Source organism: Annulohypoxylon truncatum (genome assembly GCF_022578515.1).
Source record: "Annulohypoxylon truncatum strain CBS 140777 unplaced genomic scaffold F4807scaffold_1, whole genome shotgun sequence".
NCBI lineage: Eukaryota > Fungi > Ascomycota > Sordariomycetes > Xylariales > Hypoxylaceae > Annulohypoxylon > Annulohypoxylon truncatum.
Genome location: NW_025953787.1, coordinates 74,424 through 89,693, shown reverse-complemented (window position 1 = coordinate 89,693; position 15,270 = coordinate 74,424). Strand labels below are relative to the sequence as shown.

The 15,270-nt window shown below is 48.8% G+C and overlaps 8 protein-coding genes across 8 annotated transcripts; 4 read left to right on the top strand and 4 right to left on the bottom strand.

The window, feature by feature from the left end:
• Nucleotides 1-165: 165 nt before the first annotated feature.
• Nucleotides 166-2,060, top strand: F4807DRAFT_403632 (ribosome biogenesis protein YTM1). The gene has a single exon (XM_047996033.1). It carries the CDS (start codon nt 316-318, stop codon nt 1,783-1,785), a length of 1,470 nt encoding a protein of 489 aa, XP_047859052.1. The 5' UTR covers nt 166-315; the 3' UTR covers nt 1,786-2,060.
• Nucleotides 2,038-4,410, bottom strand: F4807DRAFT_403629 (ribonuclease H-like protein). Its single transcript, XM_047996032.1, has 3 exons — nt 4,199-4,410; nt 3,107-4,125; nt 2,038-3,054 (listed from the first exon to the last, which is right to left on the bottom strand). The coding sequence occupies exons 1-3, from the start codon at nt 4,276-4,278 to the stop codon at nt 2,483-2,485; spliced, it is 1,671 nt and encodes a 556-aa protein (XP_047859051.1). The 5' UTR covers nt 4,279-4,410; the 3' UTR covers nt 2,038-2,482.
• Nucleotides 4,411-4,571: 161 nt separating this feature from the next.
• On the top strand, nt 4,572-5,407 carry F4807DRAFT_403627 (like-Sm domain-containing protein). The gene is made up of 6 exons (XM_047996031.1): nt 4,572-4,752; nt 4,810-4,866; nt 4,925-4,963; nt 5,021-5,048; nt 5,102-5,165; nt 5,220-5,407. Exons 1-6 carry the CDS (start codon nt 4,728-4,730, stop codon nt 5,253-5,255), a joined length of 249 nt encoding a protein of 82 aa, XP_047859050.1. The 5' UTR covers nt 4,572-4,727; the 3' UTR covers nt 5,256-5,407.
• On the bottom strand, nt 5,408-6,833 carry F4807DRAFT_403623 (DNA-directed RNA polymerase II subunit RPB11). Its single transcript, XM_047996030.1, has 4 exons — nt 6,647-6,833; nt 6,040-6,098; nt 5,875-5,985; nt 5,408-5,820 (listed from the first exon to the last, which is right to left on the bottom strand). Exons 1-4 carry the CDS (start codon nt 6,661-6,663, stop codon nt 5,621-5,623), a joined length of 387 nt encoding a protein of 128 aa, XP_047859049.1. The 5' UTR covers nt 6,664-6,833; the 3' UTR covers nt 5,408-5,620.
• A 202-nt stretch (nt 6,834-7,035) lies between these two features.
• Nucleotides 7,036-9,896, bottom strand: F4807DRAFT_403620 (cysteine proteinase). The gene has a single exon (XM_047996029.1). The coding sequence runs from the start codon at nt 9,625-9,627 to the stop codon at nt 7,366-7,368; it is 2,262 nt and encodes a 753-aa protein (XP_047859048.1). The 5' UTR covers nt 9,628-9,896; the 3' UTR covers nt 7,036-7,365.
• A 167-nt stretch (nt 9,897-10,063) lies between these two features.
• F4807DRAFT_938 (Alb1-domain-containing protein) lies at nt 10,064-11,270 on the top strand. The gene is made up of 3 exons (XM_048003674.1): nt 10,064-10,291; nt 10,370-11,148; nt 11,215-11,270. Exons 1-2 carry the CDS (start codon nt 10,183-10,185, stop codon nt 10,876-10,878), a joined length of 618 nt encoding a protein of 205 aa, XP_047859047.1. The 5' UTR covers nt 10,064-10,182; the 3' UTR covers nt 10,879-11,148; nt 11,215-11,270.
• Nucleotides 11,082-12,753, top strand: F4807DRAFT_934 (splicing factor, Prp19-binding domain-containing protein). Its single transcript, XM_048003672.1, has one exon. It carries the CDS (start codon nt 11,285-11,287, stop codon nt 12,668-12,670), a length of 1,386 nt encoding a protein of 461 aa, XP_047859046.1. The 5' UTR covers nt 11,082-11,284; the 3' UTR covers nt 12,671-12,753.
• On the bottom strand, nt 12,754-15,229 carry F4807DRAFT_933 (DNA polymerase alpha, subunit B). The gene is made up of 4 exons (XM_048003670.1): nt 14,699-15,229; nt 14,454-14,639; nt 13,080-14,403; nt 12,754-13,013 (listed from the first exon to the last, which is right to left on the bottom strand). Exons 1-4 carry the CDS (start codon nt 15,025-15,027, stop codon nt 12,837-12,839), a joined length of 2,016 nt encoding a protein of 671 aa, XP_047859045.1. The 5' UTR covers nt 15,028-15,229; the 3' UTR covers nt 12,754-12,836.
• Nucleotides 15,230-15,270: the final 41 nt, after the last annotated feature.

The window sequence follows — 15,270 nt, the reverse complement described above, 5'->3', positions numbered from 1 at the left end:
TAATTGATCGTGGCTGTATTTTATGTGGCTTGGTTAACCTACTCTAAAACGCCGCTGCCGTGATTGGATAAACCCCTGCATCGCGGGGTACAGCTACAGTGTGAATTTTGGAAGGGACTAATATGGGGTCCTTTTTTCTACCATACTATCGATAAGAAAAAAAGTTCAGAGTCAACTTACAAAATCAAAAATCCAGCATTCGCAATTGACAGTGCAGGATAAACTATTAAGACAACCAATAAAACAAGATCTTCTTCGACTTAAATAATCAGCAATATCAAACGATCCTGAGGCGCCTCTCATTGGAAAGGCAGCATGGATTCGTCCATACCCCAACCCGGGGCCCTCGAGCCCCAGCAGATCCGCGTCAACTTCACGACGACATCGCCTGATCTGCAGCTCCCAGAAGGACGAACGCAATTGCTCGTCCCCGCAGACATAAAGCGGTATGGCCTATCCCGCGTTCTCAATTCGGAGTCCATGCTCAACACCCCGTCGCCCATCCCCTTCGACTTCCTCATTAACGGCGCCTTCCTACGAACCTCGCTCGAAGACTACCTGAAGGCCAACGGCCTCTCTGCCGAGAGCACGGTTACACTGCAGTACGTGCGCAGCTTGATACCCCCCGTTTACCAGGCCGGTTTCGAGCACGACGACTGGGTTAGCGACGTCGACGTCTTGTCTGAGAGCTCGCGTGCGGGAGTATGGAGCGGCGACAAGTTCTCTACGGGCCAGGACAGGATTTTATCTGCATCTTACGACGGCCTGCTGAGGATATGGAACAAATCAGGAAATGTGATCGCAACCTCACCTTCCGGTAGCCAGGGGGGGCACAGCGCAACCATCAAATCCGCCAAATTCTTATCTTCGTCACTGGTCGCATCAGCCGGCCTCAACCGCACTGTCCGGATATGGAAATACATCGAGGCGGACGACCACCTCTCCGGTACCCTGAAGCCCTCGCTCGAATTATACGGCCACAAAGCGTGCGTTGAATCCCTCGATGTCCACGGCCCAACAGGACGGATCCTCAGCGCCTCGAGCGACGGCAGCATCGGTCTCTGGACCACCTCCAAGTCCTCCGCCCCCGCAGCCCCCGCCTCCCTCCTCCCCGGCGCCACCAGCACCTCCAAGAAGCGCAAGCTCGCGCCCTCCACCGCGCCGCAACGCGGTCCCCTCGCCCTCCTGCAACCGCACACCTCCCCCGCCTCCGCCGTCCTCTTCTCCCCGACCGACTCCACGATCGCGTACTCCGCGTCGCAGGACCACACGATCCGCACCCTCGACCTCACGACGTCGAAGACGGAGAACGTGATCACGACCTCGCACCCGCTCCTCTCGCTCGCCTGGCTGCGGCGCGGGCTCCTCGCGGCCGGCACCTCCGCGCGCCACATCACGCTGGCGGACCCGCGCGCCGACGCGTCCACGACGTCCGTCATGACCCTGCGCGGGCACCGCAACATGGTCGCCGCGCTGAGCGCGTCGCCCGACAACGAGTACAGCCTCGTCTCCGGGTCCCACGACGGCACGTGTCGCATCTGGGATCTGCGGAGCGCGCGCGCGGGTACGCGGGCCGAGGGCGGCGGCAGCGTAAGCGAGGCCGTGTACGTGATCGAGCGGGAGAGTCAGAAGGGGCTGAAGAACGGCGCCGGTAAGAGCGACGTGCCCGGGCGCGGGGCTAAAGTGTTTGGGGTGGCGTGGGATAAGAGCTGGGGGATTGTGAGCGGTGGCGAGGATAAGATGGTGCAGATTAATGCGGGCAGAGACTTGCTCGCGGCGGATTAGTAGGTAGGATATTGTTTCGGGGTGCATTGAGATGGGGCTATTGGCGGAGCGGTGACTTGTGTATAGAGAAAATTAAGGTATGGTGAATATATACCCACTTAGATTAGATATTTGGTGTCTAATCCATATGTCCCTCGATTGCCCTAAAGTACTATCTTCGGCGAAAGTGATATGGTTAGAAGGTGGCCATGGTCTTATAATGTACTATATCATATATACTAACAAGTCCGGTGGACTATTTACCTAGATTTGGACGCCTTTATACGAACTTTGGCAATATTAATCAGACTATTTAGGTATGGTTTACTAGAATCGCATATCTTTTATGAGTAATAGCACAGTATCAATTGACATGGCTATATAACCATGACTGGGGAATAGTAGTAATATAGCAGAGTAGAATGCTAAGGGACCGTCGATTTCACCCTTAGAAATGGTGTTATAGTACGCAGTACAGTAATTTCGGCTTTGCCCTTATATACAACCAATGCAGAATATGCTTTCTGGGGTTCCATATATCCCTAGCTAGTCACCTAGGTCAACAGCGGTTGAATCGACGACCGTAGATCGTTTAATATGCACCATTGTGGATAATTATCTTCCCGGATAATCGATCCTAAGGCAAATATTAAGGCCACCAAAAGCCCCTATTTGAAGAGGTCAAATCGTAAGGTCATGAACAAGCTCGAAAAGAGCATCACGACCTCGATTCCGAAACAAGGGCAGTAATATAAGGCCACCGAGACTGCAACGTGCTCTCTACCACAGTGCTCAAGATTTCAACGCGCAGCTTCTCGGTGTCTGCTGGCAATTTCTCAGTCTGGATTGCCGAGAGTATATAGTTGATAACCGTGGTTAACTTCAGGGGTGGGTTCCGCAGTAGCGTCGCTATCGTCTGAGGGTCGAGGCCCTGTTCGTGCCACATGTAGTACGCGCGGAGCTGCACGAAAGTCGCCTGCGCATTAGGATGGGCGGTTTTGTAACGGGCTACGCGATCTTCGGCGATCTCGACGCGAGAGTCTTTCGGGCCTGGCGGTGGTTTAGATGATGTTCTTCTCGGTTTGGCGGTCGCTGTAGCTTCCAATTCCGTTTCTTCTGTTGCGTCTACCACCGGGTCATCGTTAATGGCTAGCAGCACACCATCGGCTATGCGAATGGGGAGGTTGAGCTCCGCATGATATGGAGTGGGCGGACAGGGGTCGAGCTGTTTCCTATGATGCTCAAGTGTGGCATAAAGCTGCAATCCAGCATATGCATCTGACGACGAGTCTATAATACTATGAGATTGAGTGCGACAAATTTAAAAGAAGAAACGGCTTACATGAGACCTGATCCATACGTAAAGGCTTGGTCCAATCACTTGATCGGACGTCCTGGCCCTTGTATAGGGGTAGACGCAGATATTGCTCCACCTGGCTCGCTAATGGAACGAGTTTCTTGTTGATTTCGCTGTAGCGGCCCGTGGTGGAATGCGTAATAAGCTTGTACAAATGGCTAAGCTCCAGTAACCCCTTTGAATCGACACCTAAGAAATTCCGTAGCCTAGTTGCGTCGCCTTTGATAGCAACGCCGACTTTGGTGACATTAGAGTCTTCCATAATGGCCCTAAACGTGGGACCCAGTATGTCGTCTTTGTTAGCGAAAAGAGCGACGTGGAAAAGTCCAATACGACTCGGACTTGCTAGCTGAATTAGCGAGACGTTCCTCCTAAAGCCCTGCGATCTCGTCGAGTCCGCGGCCCATTCTAAATCAAAGCCAAGTACTTTTTCTCCTTTGAAGTAGTCCTGGCAAACCCGCTCCATCGTATGCGTGCTTCGACAGTAATGCACCTTCACTTTCTGTTCCGTGCCATCCTCCAAAGTCGCTCTGTATTGAGTGTAGGACCAGAACGAGTTGGTAGATCCAGCAGGGGCCTTCTTAGCAGCGTAAAACAAGTTATCCACCATCTTAAATGGCAATGCGGATATAGGAGGTCCCTCTGGGTCCTTATTTTCTGGCACGTTTATCTGCCCGTCTACAGAAACGATGTCTGCATCCTCACCAACCGTCTTAGTTGTATTACGCGCATCATTAGCGGATTCCGGCGTATTTTTCTCTGGTGTCGACAACGACAGCCCTTCTAAGTTTGGATACAGAAGGGAGTCCTCCAAGCTATTTGAATGGGGTGTCGCAGAGCGGGTTTGGTTCGCTGCTGCCACTGCCCCATTCGAAGTTTTCGCGTCTTCAGGAGTCAAGACTGGAGACTGCGCAACAGGCGAGAACGAGATACCTCGTGTGGGATGCCATAACTGATATTTGGGTGGCGTTGCAGTCATTCTAGCATTCCGTACTGCCCAATTACTGTGATAATGATTGATTGTCAATAAATTCCTTGCCGTTCGCTCTTATAAGTACTCCTAGAAGGCAGACGAACCGCGGAATGAGAGACGCACGCAAAGCCTTTTGAGATCTCAGAACAGTGCTGACGATCTCTGAACCTGCAAGGGACGTCATTGGTGATTAACGAGAGTTGAATCAGAGCAATGTTCCATGATGACTGTGTAATTAGTACAGGTCACAATGCTTGTTAGACGCGTCGGGATAGTGTGTTATAGTGGAGTGTATTGAATTTCGAGAATGTGAACCTTGGAAGGCGTTAATTTGGCGCTACTATCATTAGCATCCACTAATGGCGGGATGCGGTCGGCAGAGTTGAGCTTAGTCATCAAGCTTAGACTTTGTAGTACTAGGTACATGCGAATAAGTACCTAAGCACCGCACCTAACGCGTCCGCCACTCGCTATCAGGTGACTAATTTTTATACAGCACTTGAGGGTCTAAACCCAATTGAAAGTACTACTAACTGTAGTACTTTCTTATTTTACCTACAACCAAGACGATATAATACGCTTTTGAGACTACTGTAATCAAGAATATCCACGAAGACAGTATTGTCTTCCAAGATGGCATCCCAACTTCTACCTTTAGGTATTTGAAATCTCCGTCATGAATGGAAGAATGAGGCAGTGAACTCACATGTCGCAGAACTCATCGACAAGTGTGTCGGCTCGAGGATATGGGTCATTATGAAGGGTGACAAGGGTATGACCTAGGTACTCCGAAGAAGCATCATCTAGTAGCTAATAAGCAATTTCATCAGAATTCAGCGGAACCCTACTTGGTTTTGATGACTACGTCAGTAAGTAGGATTGTAAGACCACTCCGGTTACATACAGCAAGCTAACGATTGTCATAGACATGGTCCTGGAAGATGTGACCGAATTGTATGCGCATATGCCCGCCATAAAACACTTGAGCAATTTCTAACAACAGGCAGCGATTACTCTGGAAACCACACAAAGCTATCCAAGATACTGCTTAACGGCAACAACATCTGCATGGTACGTTCTAAGATTCGGCACATCTGGTAACGATAGACTTACCATATACTACAGTTAATACCGGGAGGAGAGGGCCCTGTAGCTACATGATTAGGCCAAGAACTAAATGGCCAGTTCCGAGACTAATGAGGAGATGCAATTGATGACGAAGCATAGCTAAATACCAACAATGCATCAGATCGATTATGAAGAAGCAAACATCTCAAGAATCACGACGACAGCCTAATTAGAGATGCAAGGTCATTGTGGTTAGAAAGACTTCATCAGAGGTCAAGTCAATTTCATAGGCGATTCTTGCCAATAAACGAGTCGAAAGTGTCCGAAGTCAAGCAAAGTGCAGTGCAATATAGAAGCAACTCTCAACCGTAACGCCAGGTATCTCTGCCCATGCCCTTGTCCATTATTTATCGTGAGAACGCCATGCCTGAGAATGCCATGCCATAGTAACAAGGAACTTATTTGCTGTTGGCGCCACCGCCAGAGTCATCTCCAGCACCGGCCATGCGGCGAAGTTCGTACTCTCGAGTGAAGTTCTGCGCCAGCTGTCCAAGAGAGGCGACAAGCTGCTTGCACACCTCAATGAACAACTCGCGAGGAGTAATAGTGCCATCGGTCTGAAGTCGAATCAGAACCTCGGGAACGTTAGGATGGGCGACTATACCATGATTAAAATCTTCGTTCTCAACACATATCTAAAACAAGGTCCTACCTTTGTAGCCGGCCATCATCGCGTGGGGGTGCTGCTTGAAGTGCTCAGCGAGCAGGTTACCGATGGTATGGTCCTCCTTCAAGATGATGAAGTCCGAAGTGTTAGACATGCCTGAACTTGTTAGTACCAAGCGGCAATTTCAGTCCGTTGAATGAACCCGCTTACCTGCGAAGGGTTTTTCGGTGATCTTCTTCTCTCCATCGTTGAGGAGGAAGAGCTCGAAACTTAGAAACTGTTAGCATGTAATCGTACATCAATAAAAAAATATGCCATTCTAATAGATTTAGGGTTTGGTCCACCGCCCTCTTCGAGCCCGTGTTGACTGATATCAGAAAGCAAGGTGATATGTGACATATACGTTAGATTTTGAGGGAAGGATGGAAAGTGCTGATGGTGAAGATGATGATGATGATGATTAGAAGGGAACAAATGTGGCGCCTTTTGCTTTGGGTATGCAGATTGAGGTACCTATGGAAGTCTGGGGCCTTGTTACCCAAACGAAGCGGATCCGGATCCCCGTTCATATTCGAGCGAGGCATGTTGATGGAGATGTTGAGGATAAGTTTTGAGGGCAAATTTGGAGAGACAAGTTGAAGTGAATTGAAGATCCAGGAAGTTTAGTCGACATTCCCAACTTTGGGAGACCAGCGGCTTCCTCCCAGAATATGAAATCATATTCCTTCATCGTACCGTCCTAAATCTTCCATAGTGAACGAGAATGGGGAAGGGGCAATGCGAAATCGAATGACAAAGTTTACGAAATATTACTGACCGGTCGGGAGCGTTCATTGTCGGGGTTTGATTGTAAGGGACAAATAGAAAGAATGACCAAATATCTGATTAGATCCAAACCAGGTCCAAACTAGCGGCTAGAGTTTGTACGTAAGGGTTTGAATTTGTGGTGTTCCAAACTGATGTTTACAAAATCAAAAACATGAATGAATGAAAGCCAACTGCTGAGAAGTTACATGTACGTTCTCACATTGATCAAAGAATAACGCCTGGACCAATCGGATAAATTTCGGCTAGATAGTTCCAGGTCTTAATCCGTGCACGGACCGCTGATTCTAATCACCCTTGATTCCTAGACGCCTCCCTATTACAGTGGCGATAACCAGGAGATAAATTTGATAAAAATAGCTTACTGCCAAACTTCCTATGAGTCAATATTCCTAGCTTTTGAACTGGCTGTAGAAGGATAGAGGCTATTGAATTCACCATCTACTTAGAACACTTAGAATTGACCAATAAGCCTCTGAACAGATGCCAGAGGGCGGCTATATTTGAATACGCCCATTTGTCGGACGGGAGGTAGATGTACATATGCACATGCCTATAAAACTATCCACGGGCTATCCCACCAAACGCCGTGGCTATGCAAAGAAGCAGACCATTAAAATACATTCAACTGCCCCAATTGTGATTCAAGCATTGTAGGAAGATAACCTAGACGCCCCACGTAAGGGCCAGTTCCCCCATTCCTGCGAGTTATCAACAATTAGGACGATGAAGTGGAATAGTAGGGTCCACCTTCTCCCCATCTGCTAAGGGAGGTATAAGGCTTGACCATAGAGGCCAGACCGTCTGTGATTGGGTATCGGTAGCCTCTGCCTGAAGACCATTATCGCTCATATCGCTAGCGAGGTTGTCCTGTACGGCTACAGCCTGAGATGTCCTCTGAAGCTGCTCAGGGGTTGTCATATTACCAAAGTGTTCGTTACTCTCGGACGGAGTATTCATTAACCCTCCTTCCGCGTTGGCCATTCCTGAAGCATTACCATCGCTCTGCTCTCCAATAGAGGTTGTGATGTCGTCATCTGCCTTCGTTTCGTGTCGAATTGCCGAGACGAGAACAGGATGTGGATCGACGCAGTCGTAGAAAAGCATGAAAACTCCACCCTGTGCCAGAACAGTTTCTTCGGACACCTCCCACACGCTTTCATCACTCAACCGCCACCACTTTCCGTCCGAGTCCTGGTCACCATCCTTCGTATCATTTCCGTCGACTAGCGTACCCTCGTCGATAGTCGCACCACCATCATCTACATCATCAAGCGACTCAGTCTCTTCGTCGAGATTGTCATCAAATTTCGACGGTTCGACAGGATGCTTTCGGTAACAGACATAATGTCCATTTTCGTGCCGTCCTTGATGGGTTATTACCGCACGCAGTTCGTAGATAGGCCCGCTGATTTTAGAGGGCTTTTGGTCACCTGAAACCATGGAAGACATCGGGTCCGTAACCCACTGTTCTTCATCTCCCAGTGTGCTAATAGAAGCGGTCTTGTCGCTGTCGATGGAACTGACGGGGCCTCCCGCGCTTCCTATGCACCATGGACCGAGGTCAAGGGTCTTAGGAAAGCGCACCGCTGCGAGGTTCTTGAACATACGCCCCGTAGTCTCGTCAAATACTGACCGATTCATATGGATCGCAAGACTTTGAGGTGGTCGCGCTATGGCAACTTGTTTGGTTTTGGCAGAGCTGACTCGTTTCTGTACTTGACACTTATCTCGTACGGTTGTCTCTTCGAAGTCGTCCTCTTCAAGCGCAAGGTCCACGGCCTCTAATCGGGAAATAGATCCTCGTAACTCATCTTCAGTTTTGTTGTTCTCTTTCCCACGAGATATGAGCATTTTCAGCAGCCTCTGAAGCTTCAGCAGTGTACACTTGGCGCACTCAACCCCATCGATTGTCTCCAGGTCTGTATAGGAATCTAGTCGTTCGAAAAGATCATGCTCGATTTGCTCGCGTCCAAGGCTAAGAGTTAGGCAGTTGAACGGGATCATGGAAAGCCCATCAGAATGGCCGCACAGGACGCATGCGACTCGTTGCGCGACCAGCCCTTCAAGGGGATTCCTCAAAATTCTCGCATCCGACACAACTTTGGAAGGTACCGGTAGTGACTGATACCCGCTATCATCGCTGTGTTGACTATCTTCTGTGTCATCTCTCATGCCTACTGATTCAAACCCGGATGAACGGCGTTTCGGTTTTGCCGCCTTCGAGATCTCTTTTTCGACCTCGTCTAGTATCTTAGAGAAGTATTCTTGCGCATCTTGCTGTTGCCATGTATCAAGAGATTTTAGCTTCTTCGGCGTCCACAAGGTCTTTCCGTTATAACTAGCATCCGTTAACTTTGATATGAGGTCCCGTAAGGAAGCGGCTGAACCGGATTCTTCGTCGCTCTCGCACTTGTTCTGTTCTAGACCTCTGGTGAGGTAGGACGGAAACGACTTTAATGACGATAGTCCCTGAAGGATGCTATTCTGAAAGCAGGAGTTGTCGTAATTTCCTAGGCCGGGAGGTTGATCGGTCTTGTGCTTGGAGAGGGTACTGGTAGATAAACTAGAAAGACTTCTTCTACCAGCATCGGCGACGGATGTAATGATGCCGCCTGTCCCGTCCATCCCAAGTATTCTTCTAAGAAGATTACTCTTGGCAGTATATGATCGTGATCGCGCCGGTCGCAGAGATTCCGGGATCGGGAAGGCGGGTGGATGGAGCCAGTTGTCGAGAGCATAGAGTACATTCGCGGGGACGATAGTAATTAAAAAGTCCCAAAGAAGCTCTCCGGGATGTCGAGGTCTAGAAAAGGGTGAGGAATGTAGAGACTGGTAGAAGATAGTGAGGAGGAGTAGTAAAGGAACTATAACACTGGGTTGCTGTAATCGGTCGAATAGAGTTCCTTGAGAGTAGTGAGAATAGAAATTACCGGGAGGGACAAGTTGTGTCTCTAGGTGATGGGAGTGCATCCTGGTGTTTGCGAAAATGTTATCGCACGTTGGCCCAGTTGAGCATGTGATGATGTGAAGTCGATGTCAAGCTGTCGAATTGTCAAAACTTAAGTATTAAGGCAGAATGAGTTTTGCGAAATCAATCAAGACTGAAGTCGCCATGGCAAAGAGAGACTGTTGTCATGTCGCGCGTCCTCTTTCTGCCTTTTTCTCGGGATGTGCGTAATGCGATATGAAAGATGGATTCTCTTGGAAGTTTAGTTCCAATGTTGTTAATTGGAGGAAATGCAATCAAAGGTAGGTAAGAAATAGGTTGACAGGGCTGATGCGACAGTTTATTTTTAGTGGATCATAAGGTGTCTGGTCAGATGAATCTTGCCAATTACATAATGATCTCTAGCTAAATGTGGGTATAGATCCGCTGATCTCCAGTTGTTAGTCTGTTCTTGTCATTGGCTGACTGCAGCTGCTACGCAGGTCCCTTCCCTGCATCCGAGATAAAAATCGGTATCGGGAAACTTTGCGGGGCAGACTTTAAAAAGAAATACATGGTAGGGACCTTGGAAGTGTGACATGTGTGTCACTACCGAAACTTCAAAAGTTCAGATCTCCATTGGATTTTGTCTAACACAAAAAATAACGGCGATCATGGGTAAAGGCACAATCGCAAAGAAGAAGAAAGGTGCGCAAATCTAGCCTTACAATTCCTTCCCTCCCCCCACAAAGCGCTATTCAAATAATTAATAGCTCTCTACAATAGGTCCTTCGATTCATTCCCGTGCCGCAAGGCGCGCTACATCTCCAGGCATCGACACCGACAAGTCGCTGAAGAATGTCCAACCACCTGCTGAATCAGTCGACTATCGTCCTTCTATACTCTCCATACACCAAGGAGCTGGTGTGACAAAGAAGACAAAGAAGAGCAGGAACATGAGCTCCAAAGCTCGAAAAAGATATGAGAAAGGACAAGATCGAGCGGCCGCAGTCATGGATAGGACAGAGAAGAAGATCAACAAGAGCAAAGGGCAAGCTCGAATAATACAAACAAGACGGAAGACATGGGATGAGGTCAACAACCAAATACCAGCGACCAAGAAGCCACAAGCAGAACTGGACGGCGAAGATGATCATGAAACATCTGAGTTGGACGATGAGATGTATGACGCACAAATCGAAGAAATCCCCCGAAACACTTCGGCCACAGATACAAATCCCACGCAGGAGAACCGAGAAGCTATGGAAGAAGAACAAGAGGATGAGATCCTATGATTGTAGGATTTCTCTATTAGGGTTATGGCTAAATATCTGGGCGGTTTCGGTTAGGGAGAAATAGCCCATAATTTTCAACTTCTGACCATTTTCCTCGTCTTGAGCTGTTCTCTCACACATTATTTCATCCCCCAAATCAACTTCGTCGACTTCAAATCCAATTATATGAAAGCCTGTGCCAATCGAAATCCTGGTCCCAAAGTTCAAGGACCCCACTAGAAAGAAATGTGTTATCGATAAAGAAATAATCGACTCCACCCAGGTACCTAGGTATGTATTTTCGCGTTTATCCTCCTAGATGCAAATTGTTTAATAATTTTTTTGGCTTCTTATTAGTATCTGGAGAAAGTCAACGTCAAGAATTCCCGCCTACACCTCTAAGTTCCCTCGTAATTGTTATTCCATAATGCCGCCTCCGACGAAGTCAAAACGAATGACCGCGAATCCCGCGCGACCCACGCGGTATCGCGCGGGAAAGGCAACAGGCGTGTCATCATCCGAATCCGAATCAGAAGCCAGCGAAGCCGAAGCCGAGCAGCAACAACAGATCAAGCGTAAAATCGCGCCACCTCCAAAAGCACCTAGTGCAGGAAAAATCATTAGCAACCTCAGCAGGGTAAACCTTGATGAGCGCCGAAAGCAAGATCAGGAGGCCGAAATTAAACGCGTAGAGGCCGTAAAAGCAGCTCGCCTAGCAGCCGAGGAAGGTTTCGTCACAGAAGAAAGTGAGGATGAGGATGATAGTGAAGAAGGAAGCGGTGAAGACGAAAGCGAGGAGGAAGAGAGCAGTGAAGAAGAGGCTCCCCGACGACTTATGTTAAAACCGAAGTTTGTACCTAAAAACCAACGGAACAAGGCATCCATTCAAGAACAGGACGAGGCGGCTAAGCTAGCTGAGGAAGAAGCGAAAAGAAAGAAGGCTATGGATGATATGGTTGAAGAACAAATGCGCAAAGACGCCGCCGCCCGCGCGACTAGGAAAGGACACTGGAACGATAATGTGGAAGATGAAGAGGACGTCGATACCGAAGACGATGTAGAACCCGAGGCTGAGTATGCAGCATGGAAGGTTCGCGAGCTAAAGCGCATCAAGCGGGAACGCGAAGCCATCGAGGCGCGCGAGAAAGAGAGAGAAGAAGTCGAACGCCGACGGAACTTGACAGAGGAGGAACGCAAAGCAGAAGATGATGCCTTCCTAGCCAAGCAGAAAGATGAAAAAGACTCCAAGGGAAAGATGTCGTACATGCAGAAGTACTTCCACAAGGGCGCATTCTACCGGGACGAGGCTGAAGCCGAGGGCTTAGCCAACCGAGATATCATGGGTACACGAATTATGGACGACGTCAAGAACCGCGACTTGCTTCCAAAGGCGCTCCAAATGCGCGACATGACGAAGCTGGGCAAGAAAGGAGCGTCTAAGTACAAGGATCTCAAATCCGAAGACACGGGCCAATGGGGAAACTTCCGCGACACAAGGCCAGGCAAAGATTTTGACCGGTATAATGTTGACGATAGGTTTAAATCAGATTACGGTAGGGACAATTCTGGTCCGGGAGGAGCCAACGCAATTCCCCTCGGAGAGAGGAAGAAGCCCGTCTCCGATGCGCCGCAAGGACCTCGGAACTTCGAACGACGACGAGATCACGATCGGGATAGCTATCGTCCGAGAGATGACCACAGAGATAGGGACAGACCTGATCGGGATAGTTATAGTAGTCGGAGGAAGAGGGACTCGTCACGGGATGCGGATCGCTACGAAAGTGACAAGAGGCGAAAGACAGATACCAGATAGACAATTGGTCTGTCAATTTATAATCTCATGCTACCTTCCTACTTAGCTACTTCCAAGTAGTTTTCGGGAATTTATACACACGAGCCAGACTAATGATCAAAGGCATCTTGCGCCTTTCTCCTATTACTTGGGACTCAGTATAATGCAGTGAATTCTATAGAAAGAATTATATCCTCGTAATCTCAACCCTAGCCCTTTCAAAAACCTTGTGATCTACTACTCCTCCCTTATTCAGCTCTTCCTCTGTTACCTTAGGTGGAAATAATGTCATCCGAGCATATGTGCCTGCGCCCCTCCTCTTGGAGAGGTACCCTGGGTTGATCACTAGAACACTCTCAACAACCTAGTTTGTATTAGCGGCCAAGTTTGATACCCGGAGTAAAAGTTTGAAGTTTCTGGGATTTCTTACCTTTGCAAAGGGGGGCAGAGCGCTCGGCACAATCATGACGTCGGGTCTTACGTCCATCATTTCTCCTAGCTTCAGGTAACTCAGGTCAAGCATAGCACCGGTAGGCAAACCATCTTCCGTGCCTGCTTTTGGAAGTTTCTGCCGGTCAACCGGAGGAAATATTGGGAAATAGTGCCGTTGCTCGATCAGGTATTTCGGGGCCCTCGAAGAAAAGTTGGGTTCTGCGGTCCGAGCACCAACGAGTTCCTCATGACGCAAATCCCAGAGGATGTCCTGGGATGAGATACCAAGCAGCATCTCGTTAATGAAGAGCGTCATTGGGTTACCTACTATACGCGCCGCTTTAGGCAATCCCAGGTCTTTCCTGAGGATAAGATCTTGCGGCCAGGATACATGTCTATCGACAACATCGCGTACAGATGGTACCAGGAGGATAGTAATAGTGGGATTAGAAGCAACAAGGCGATTCAAGGCTGGGGAAATCATGTACTTGAAAACGGTGGACATTGTCGCAGAGTCGAGGTCTCCCGCTTCCTCTGGCAGATCAAGGTCGCCTGTGGCAATTAAGGGATGGTCGACGTCGATGAACGGCCCTGTCAATATGAGAGAGTCGGCGCACGTATCTGCTGCCTGGCTGCAAAGGGCATGGAGGGACTCAAAATCGAGGTTGTCATCAGCCGAATAGGGACCTGAGCCGATAATTACGTTCAATGGCGCCGGTTCGTCGTCCGACTCCATCGCATCCGGCCCACCCCGAAGTCTTTCTCGGTGAGCTTCGATAGCCGCCGGAGAGGATGCGGCATTGGGAAGCAGAGGTATCTCAAGCACTTCTTGGACGACAAACTCCTTGCCAGATGAGTTGATACCCCTGAACGCAGCAATCTGTCCCGGGAAAAACTGATAGCAACTACCAAGCCTTTTCAAGTTCAAGGGAATTCTTAGGCCTCCCCCAGTCCGCCTCGAAGTCTCCAAAACAAGAGACGCCGCATTGAGCTTGCCCTCTGAAGAATCCGACGCAATTCGACCAACGGCAACAATTTCCGTGGTGCTTTGGCTAGCTGCGCTACCAAATTCGCTCTCGTCTATCTTGTAATGGTCTCTGACAAGGCCTGAAAACTCGTCTATCCGGTCATCCAAAATCTCGGATGCTTCTGAGGATTTCATCGCAAGGGTTTTATAGCCCAACTTCTTAAGATCTGATGCTGCGTTCAATTTGACCCGAGACTCTGCGTAAGGTACTATTGCAGGTGCTGGTGGTTTGAGATGTTCGTTTAGGATCTCTATTACTTCTCCAGGATTGGGGCGATCATTAAAGGATGTGGCCCTACTATTTCTTAGTATATTTGAACGCGCCATATATCAAAGGAAACCTACGAGACAATGTTCATAGAGTCTAATTGGTTCTCTATTTTTAATGGGCTTTGGCTCTTGTAGTCAGGGGAGCTGCTAAGGATATTGCCCTTTACCCTTGTTATAGAGGGGCTCTCATGCGGATTCCGCCTCTTCGAGGCGTTCTTGAACTTTCCCGTAGCTGGAGTATTAGGAGCCATCCCTTCCAACCTATGCAATGTCAGTCTCGTACCAGTTATGTTGCCGACAAAATAAACATGACCGCTTACATGCCATAGACATCGCTAGTATTCTTGACGGCATTACGTGGCGTCCCGCTTGAACGCTTTTCAGTCTTGATATGGACTTGGTGCGTTCGATTGCTTCGTTCCAGGGCATCTTGGATATCTTGTTTAAGAGCTCGCAGGCTTTCCACGGTCGGTCTATTTCCGTCTATATCCAGCTTGATGCAGTATGACTCCCATTTAAAGTATAAGTCCTGGACTGACAGCGAATGCATCCTCATGATGGATCGCAGCTCAGAGACGACATCGGGCTCGAGATCCTTGTTCGGCACGCCGAACTGCTCGTTCAACTCTTGCAAGTCTGCTTCCGCCATGGTGCTTGGGTCAACGACTTGAACTCTGGGGAATTAGTTATACGAGAATCTCAATTCAACAGCGATGAGCGTTAATCCCTCCTATTCCTGATCTTCACATTATCTACCTGGTAGTGGGTAGGTAGGTAGATAGGTAAATTTGGAGGACTCGAGACGCGCTTTTTCAAAAGTGGACAAATTAGACGCGTCTCGAGATTGTTCGTGTTAAGTGGTTTATTTCTCCAAATGGGGAAACGTTCCAAT

What these genes read in the sequence shown, in the direction of transcription:
- F4807DRAFT_938 (XM_048003674.1), top strand. Translation starts at nt 10,183, where the DNA reads ATGTGTGTCACTACCGAAACTTCAAAAGTTCAGATCTCCATTGGATTT. An exon ending in AATCGCAAAGAAGAAGAAAG is followed by an intron (nt 10,292 to 10,369) that starts GTGCGCAAATCT and finishes TCTCTACAATAG; the next exon opens with GTCCTTCGATTCATTCCCGT.
- F4807DRAFT_934 (XM_048003672.1), top strand. Translation starts at nt 11,285, where the DNA reads ATGCCGCCTCCGACGAAGTCAAAACGAATGACCGCGAATCCCGCGCGA.
- F4807DRAFT_403627 (XM_047996031.1), top strand. Translation starts at nt 4,728, where the DNA reads ATGGCATCCCAACTTCTACCTTTAG. An exon ending in ATCCCAACTTCTACCTTTAG is followed by an intron (nt 4,753 to 4,809) that starts GTATTTGAAATC and finishes CACATGTCGCAG; the next exon opens with AACTCATCGACAAGTGTGTC. An exon ending in TGGTTTTGATGACTACGTCA is followed by an intron (nt 4,964 to 5,020) that starts GTAAGTAGGATT and finishes CGATTGTCATAG; the next exon opens with ACATGGTCCTGGAAGATGTG.
- F4807DRAFT_403632 (XM_047996033.1), top strand. Translation starts at nt 316, where the DNA reads ATGGATTCGTCCATACCCCAACCCGGGGCCCTCGAGCCCCAGCAGATC.
- F4807DRAFT_403629 (XM_047996032.1), bottom strand. Translation starts at nt 4,278, where the DNA reads ATGACGTCCCTTGCAGGTTCAGAGATCGTCAGCACTGTTCTGAGATCT. An exon ending in CGTGCGTCTCTCATTCCGCG is followed by an intron (nt 4,126 to 4,198) that starts GTTCGTCTGCCT and finishes TCATTATCACAG; the next exon opens with TAATTGGGCAGTACGGAATG. An exon ending in ACGTATGGATCAGGTCTCAT is followed by an intron (nt 3,055 to 3,106) that starts GTAAGCCGTTTC and finishes ATAGTATTATAG; the next exon opens with ACTCGTCGTCAGATGCATAT.
- F4807DRAFT_403620 (XM_047996029.1), bottom strand. Translation starts at nt 9,627, where the DNA reads ATGCACTCCCATCACCTAGAGACACAACTTGTCCCTCCCGGTAATTTC.
- F4807DRAFT_933 (XM_048003670.1), bottom strand. Translation starts at nt 15,027, where the DNA reads ATGGCGGAAGCAGACTTGCAAGAGTTGAACGAGCAGTTCGGCGTGCCG. An exon ending in ACTAGCGATGTCTATGGCAT is followed by an intron (nt 14,640 to 14,698) that starts GTAAGCGGTCAT and finishes GACATTGCATAG; the next exon opens with GTTGGAAGGGATGGCTCCTA. An exon ending in GACTCTATGAACATTGTCTC is followed by an intron (nt 14,404 to 14,453) that starts GTAGGTTTCCTT and finishes AAGAAATAGTAG; the next exon opens with GGCCACATCCTTTAATGATC.
- F4807DRAFT_403623 (XM_047996030.1), bottom strand. An exon ending in CACCGAAAAACCCTTCGCAG is followed by an intron (nt 5,986 to 6,039) that starts GTAAGCGGGTTC and finishes TAACAAGTTCAG; the next exon opens with GCATGTCTAACACTTCGGAC. An exon ending in GATGATGGCCGGCTACAAAG is followed by an intron (nt 5,821 to 5,874) that starts GTAGGACCTTGT and finishes ATCATGGTATAG; the next exon opens with TCGCCCATCCTAACGTTCCC.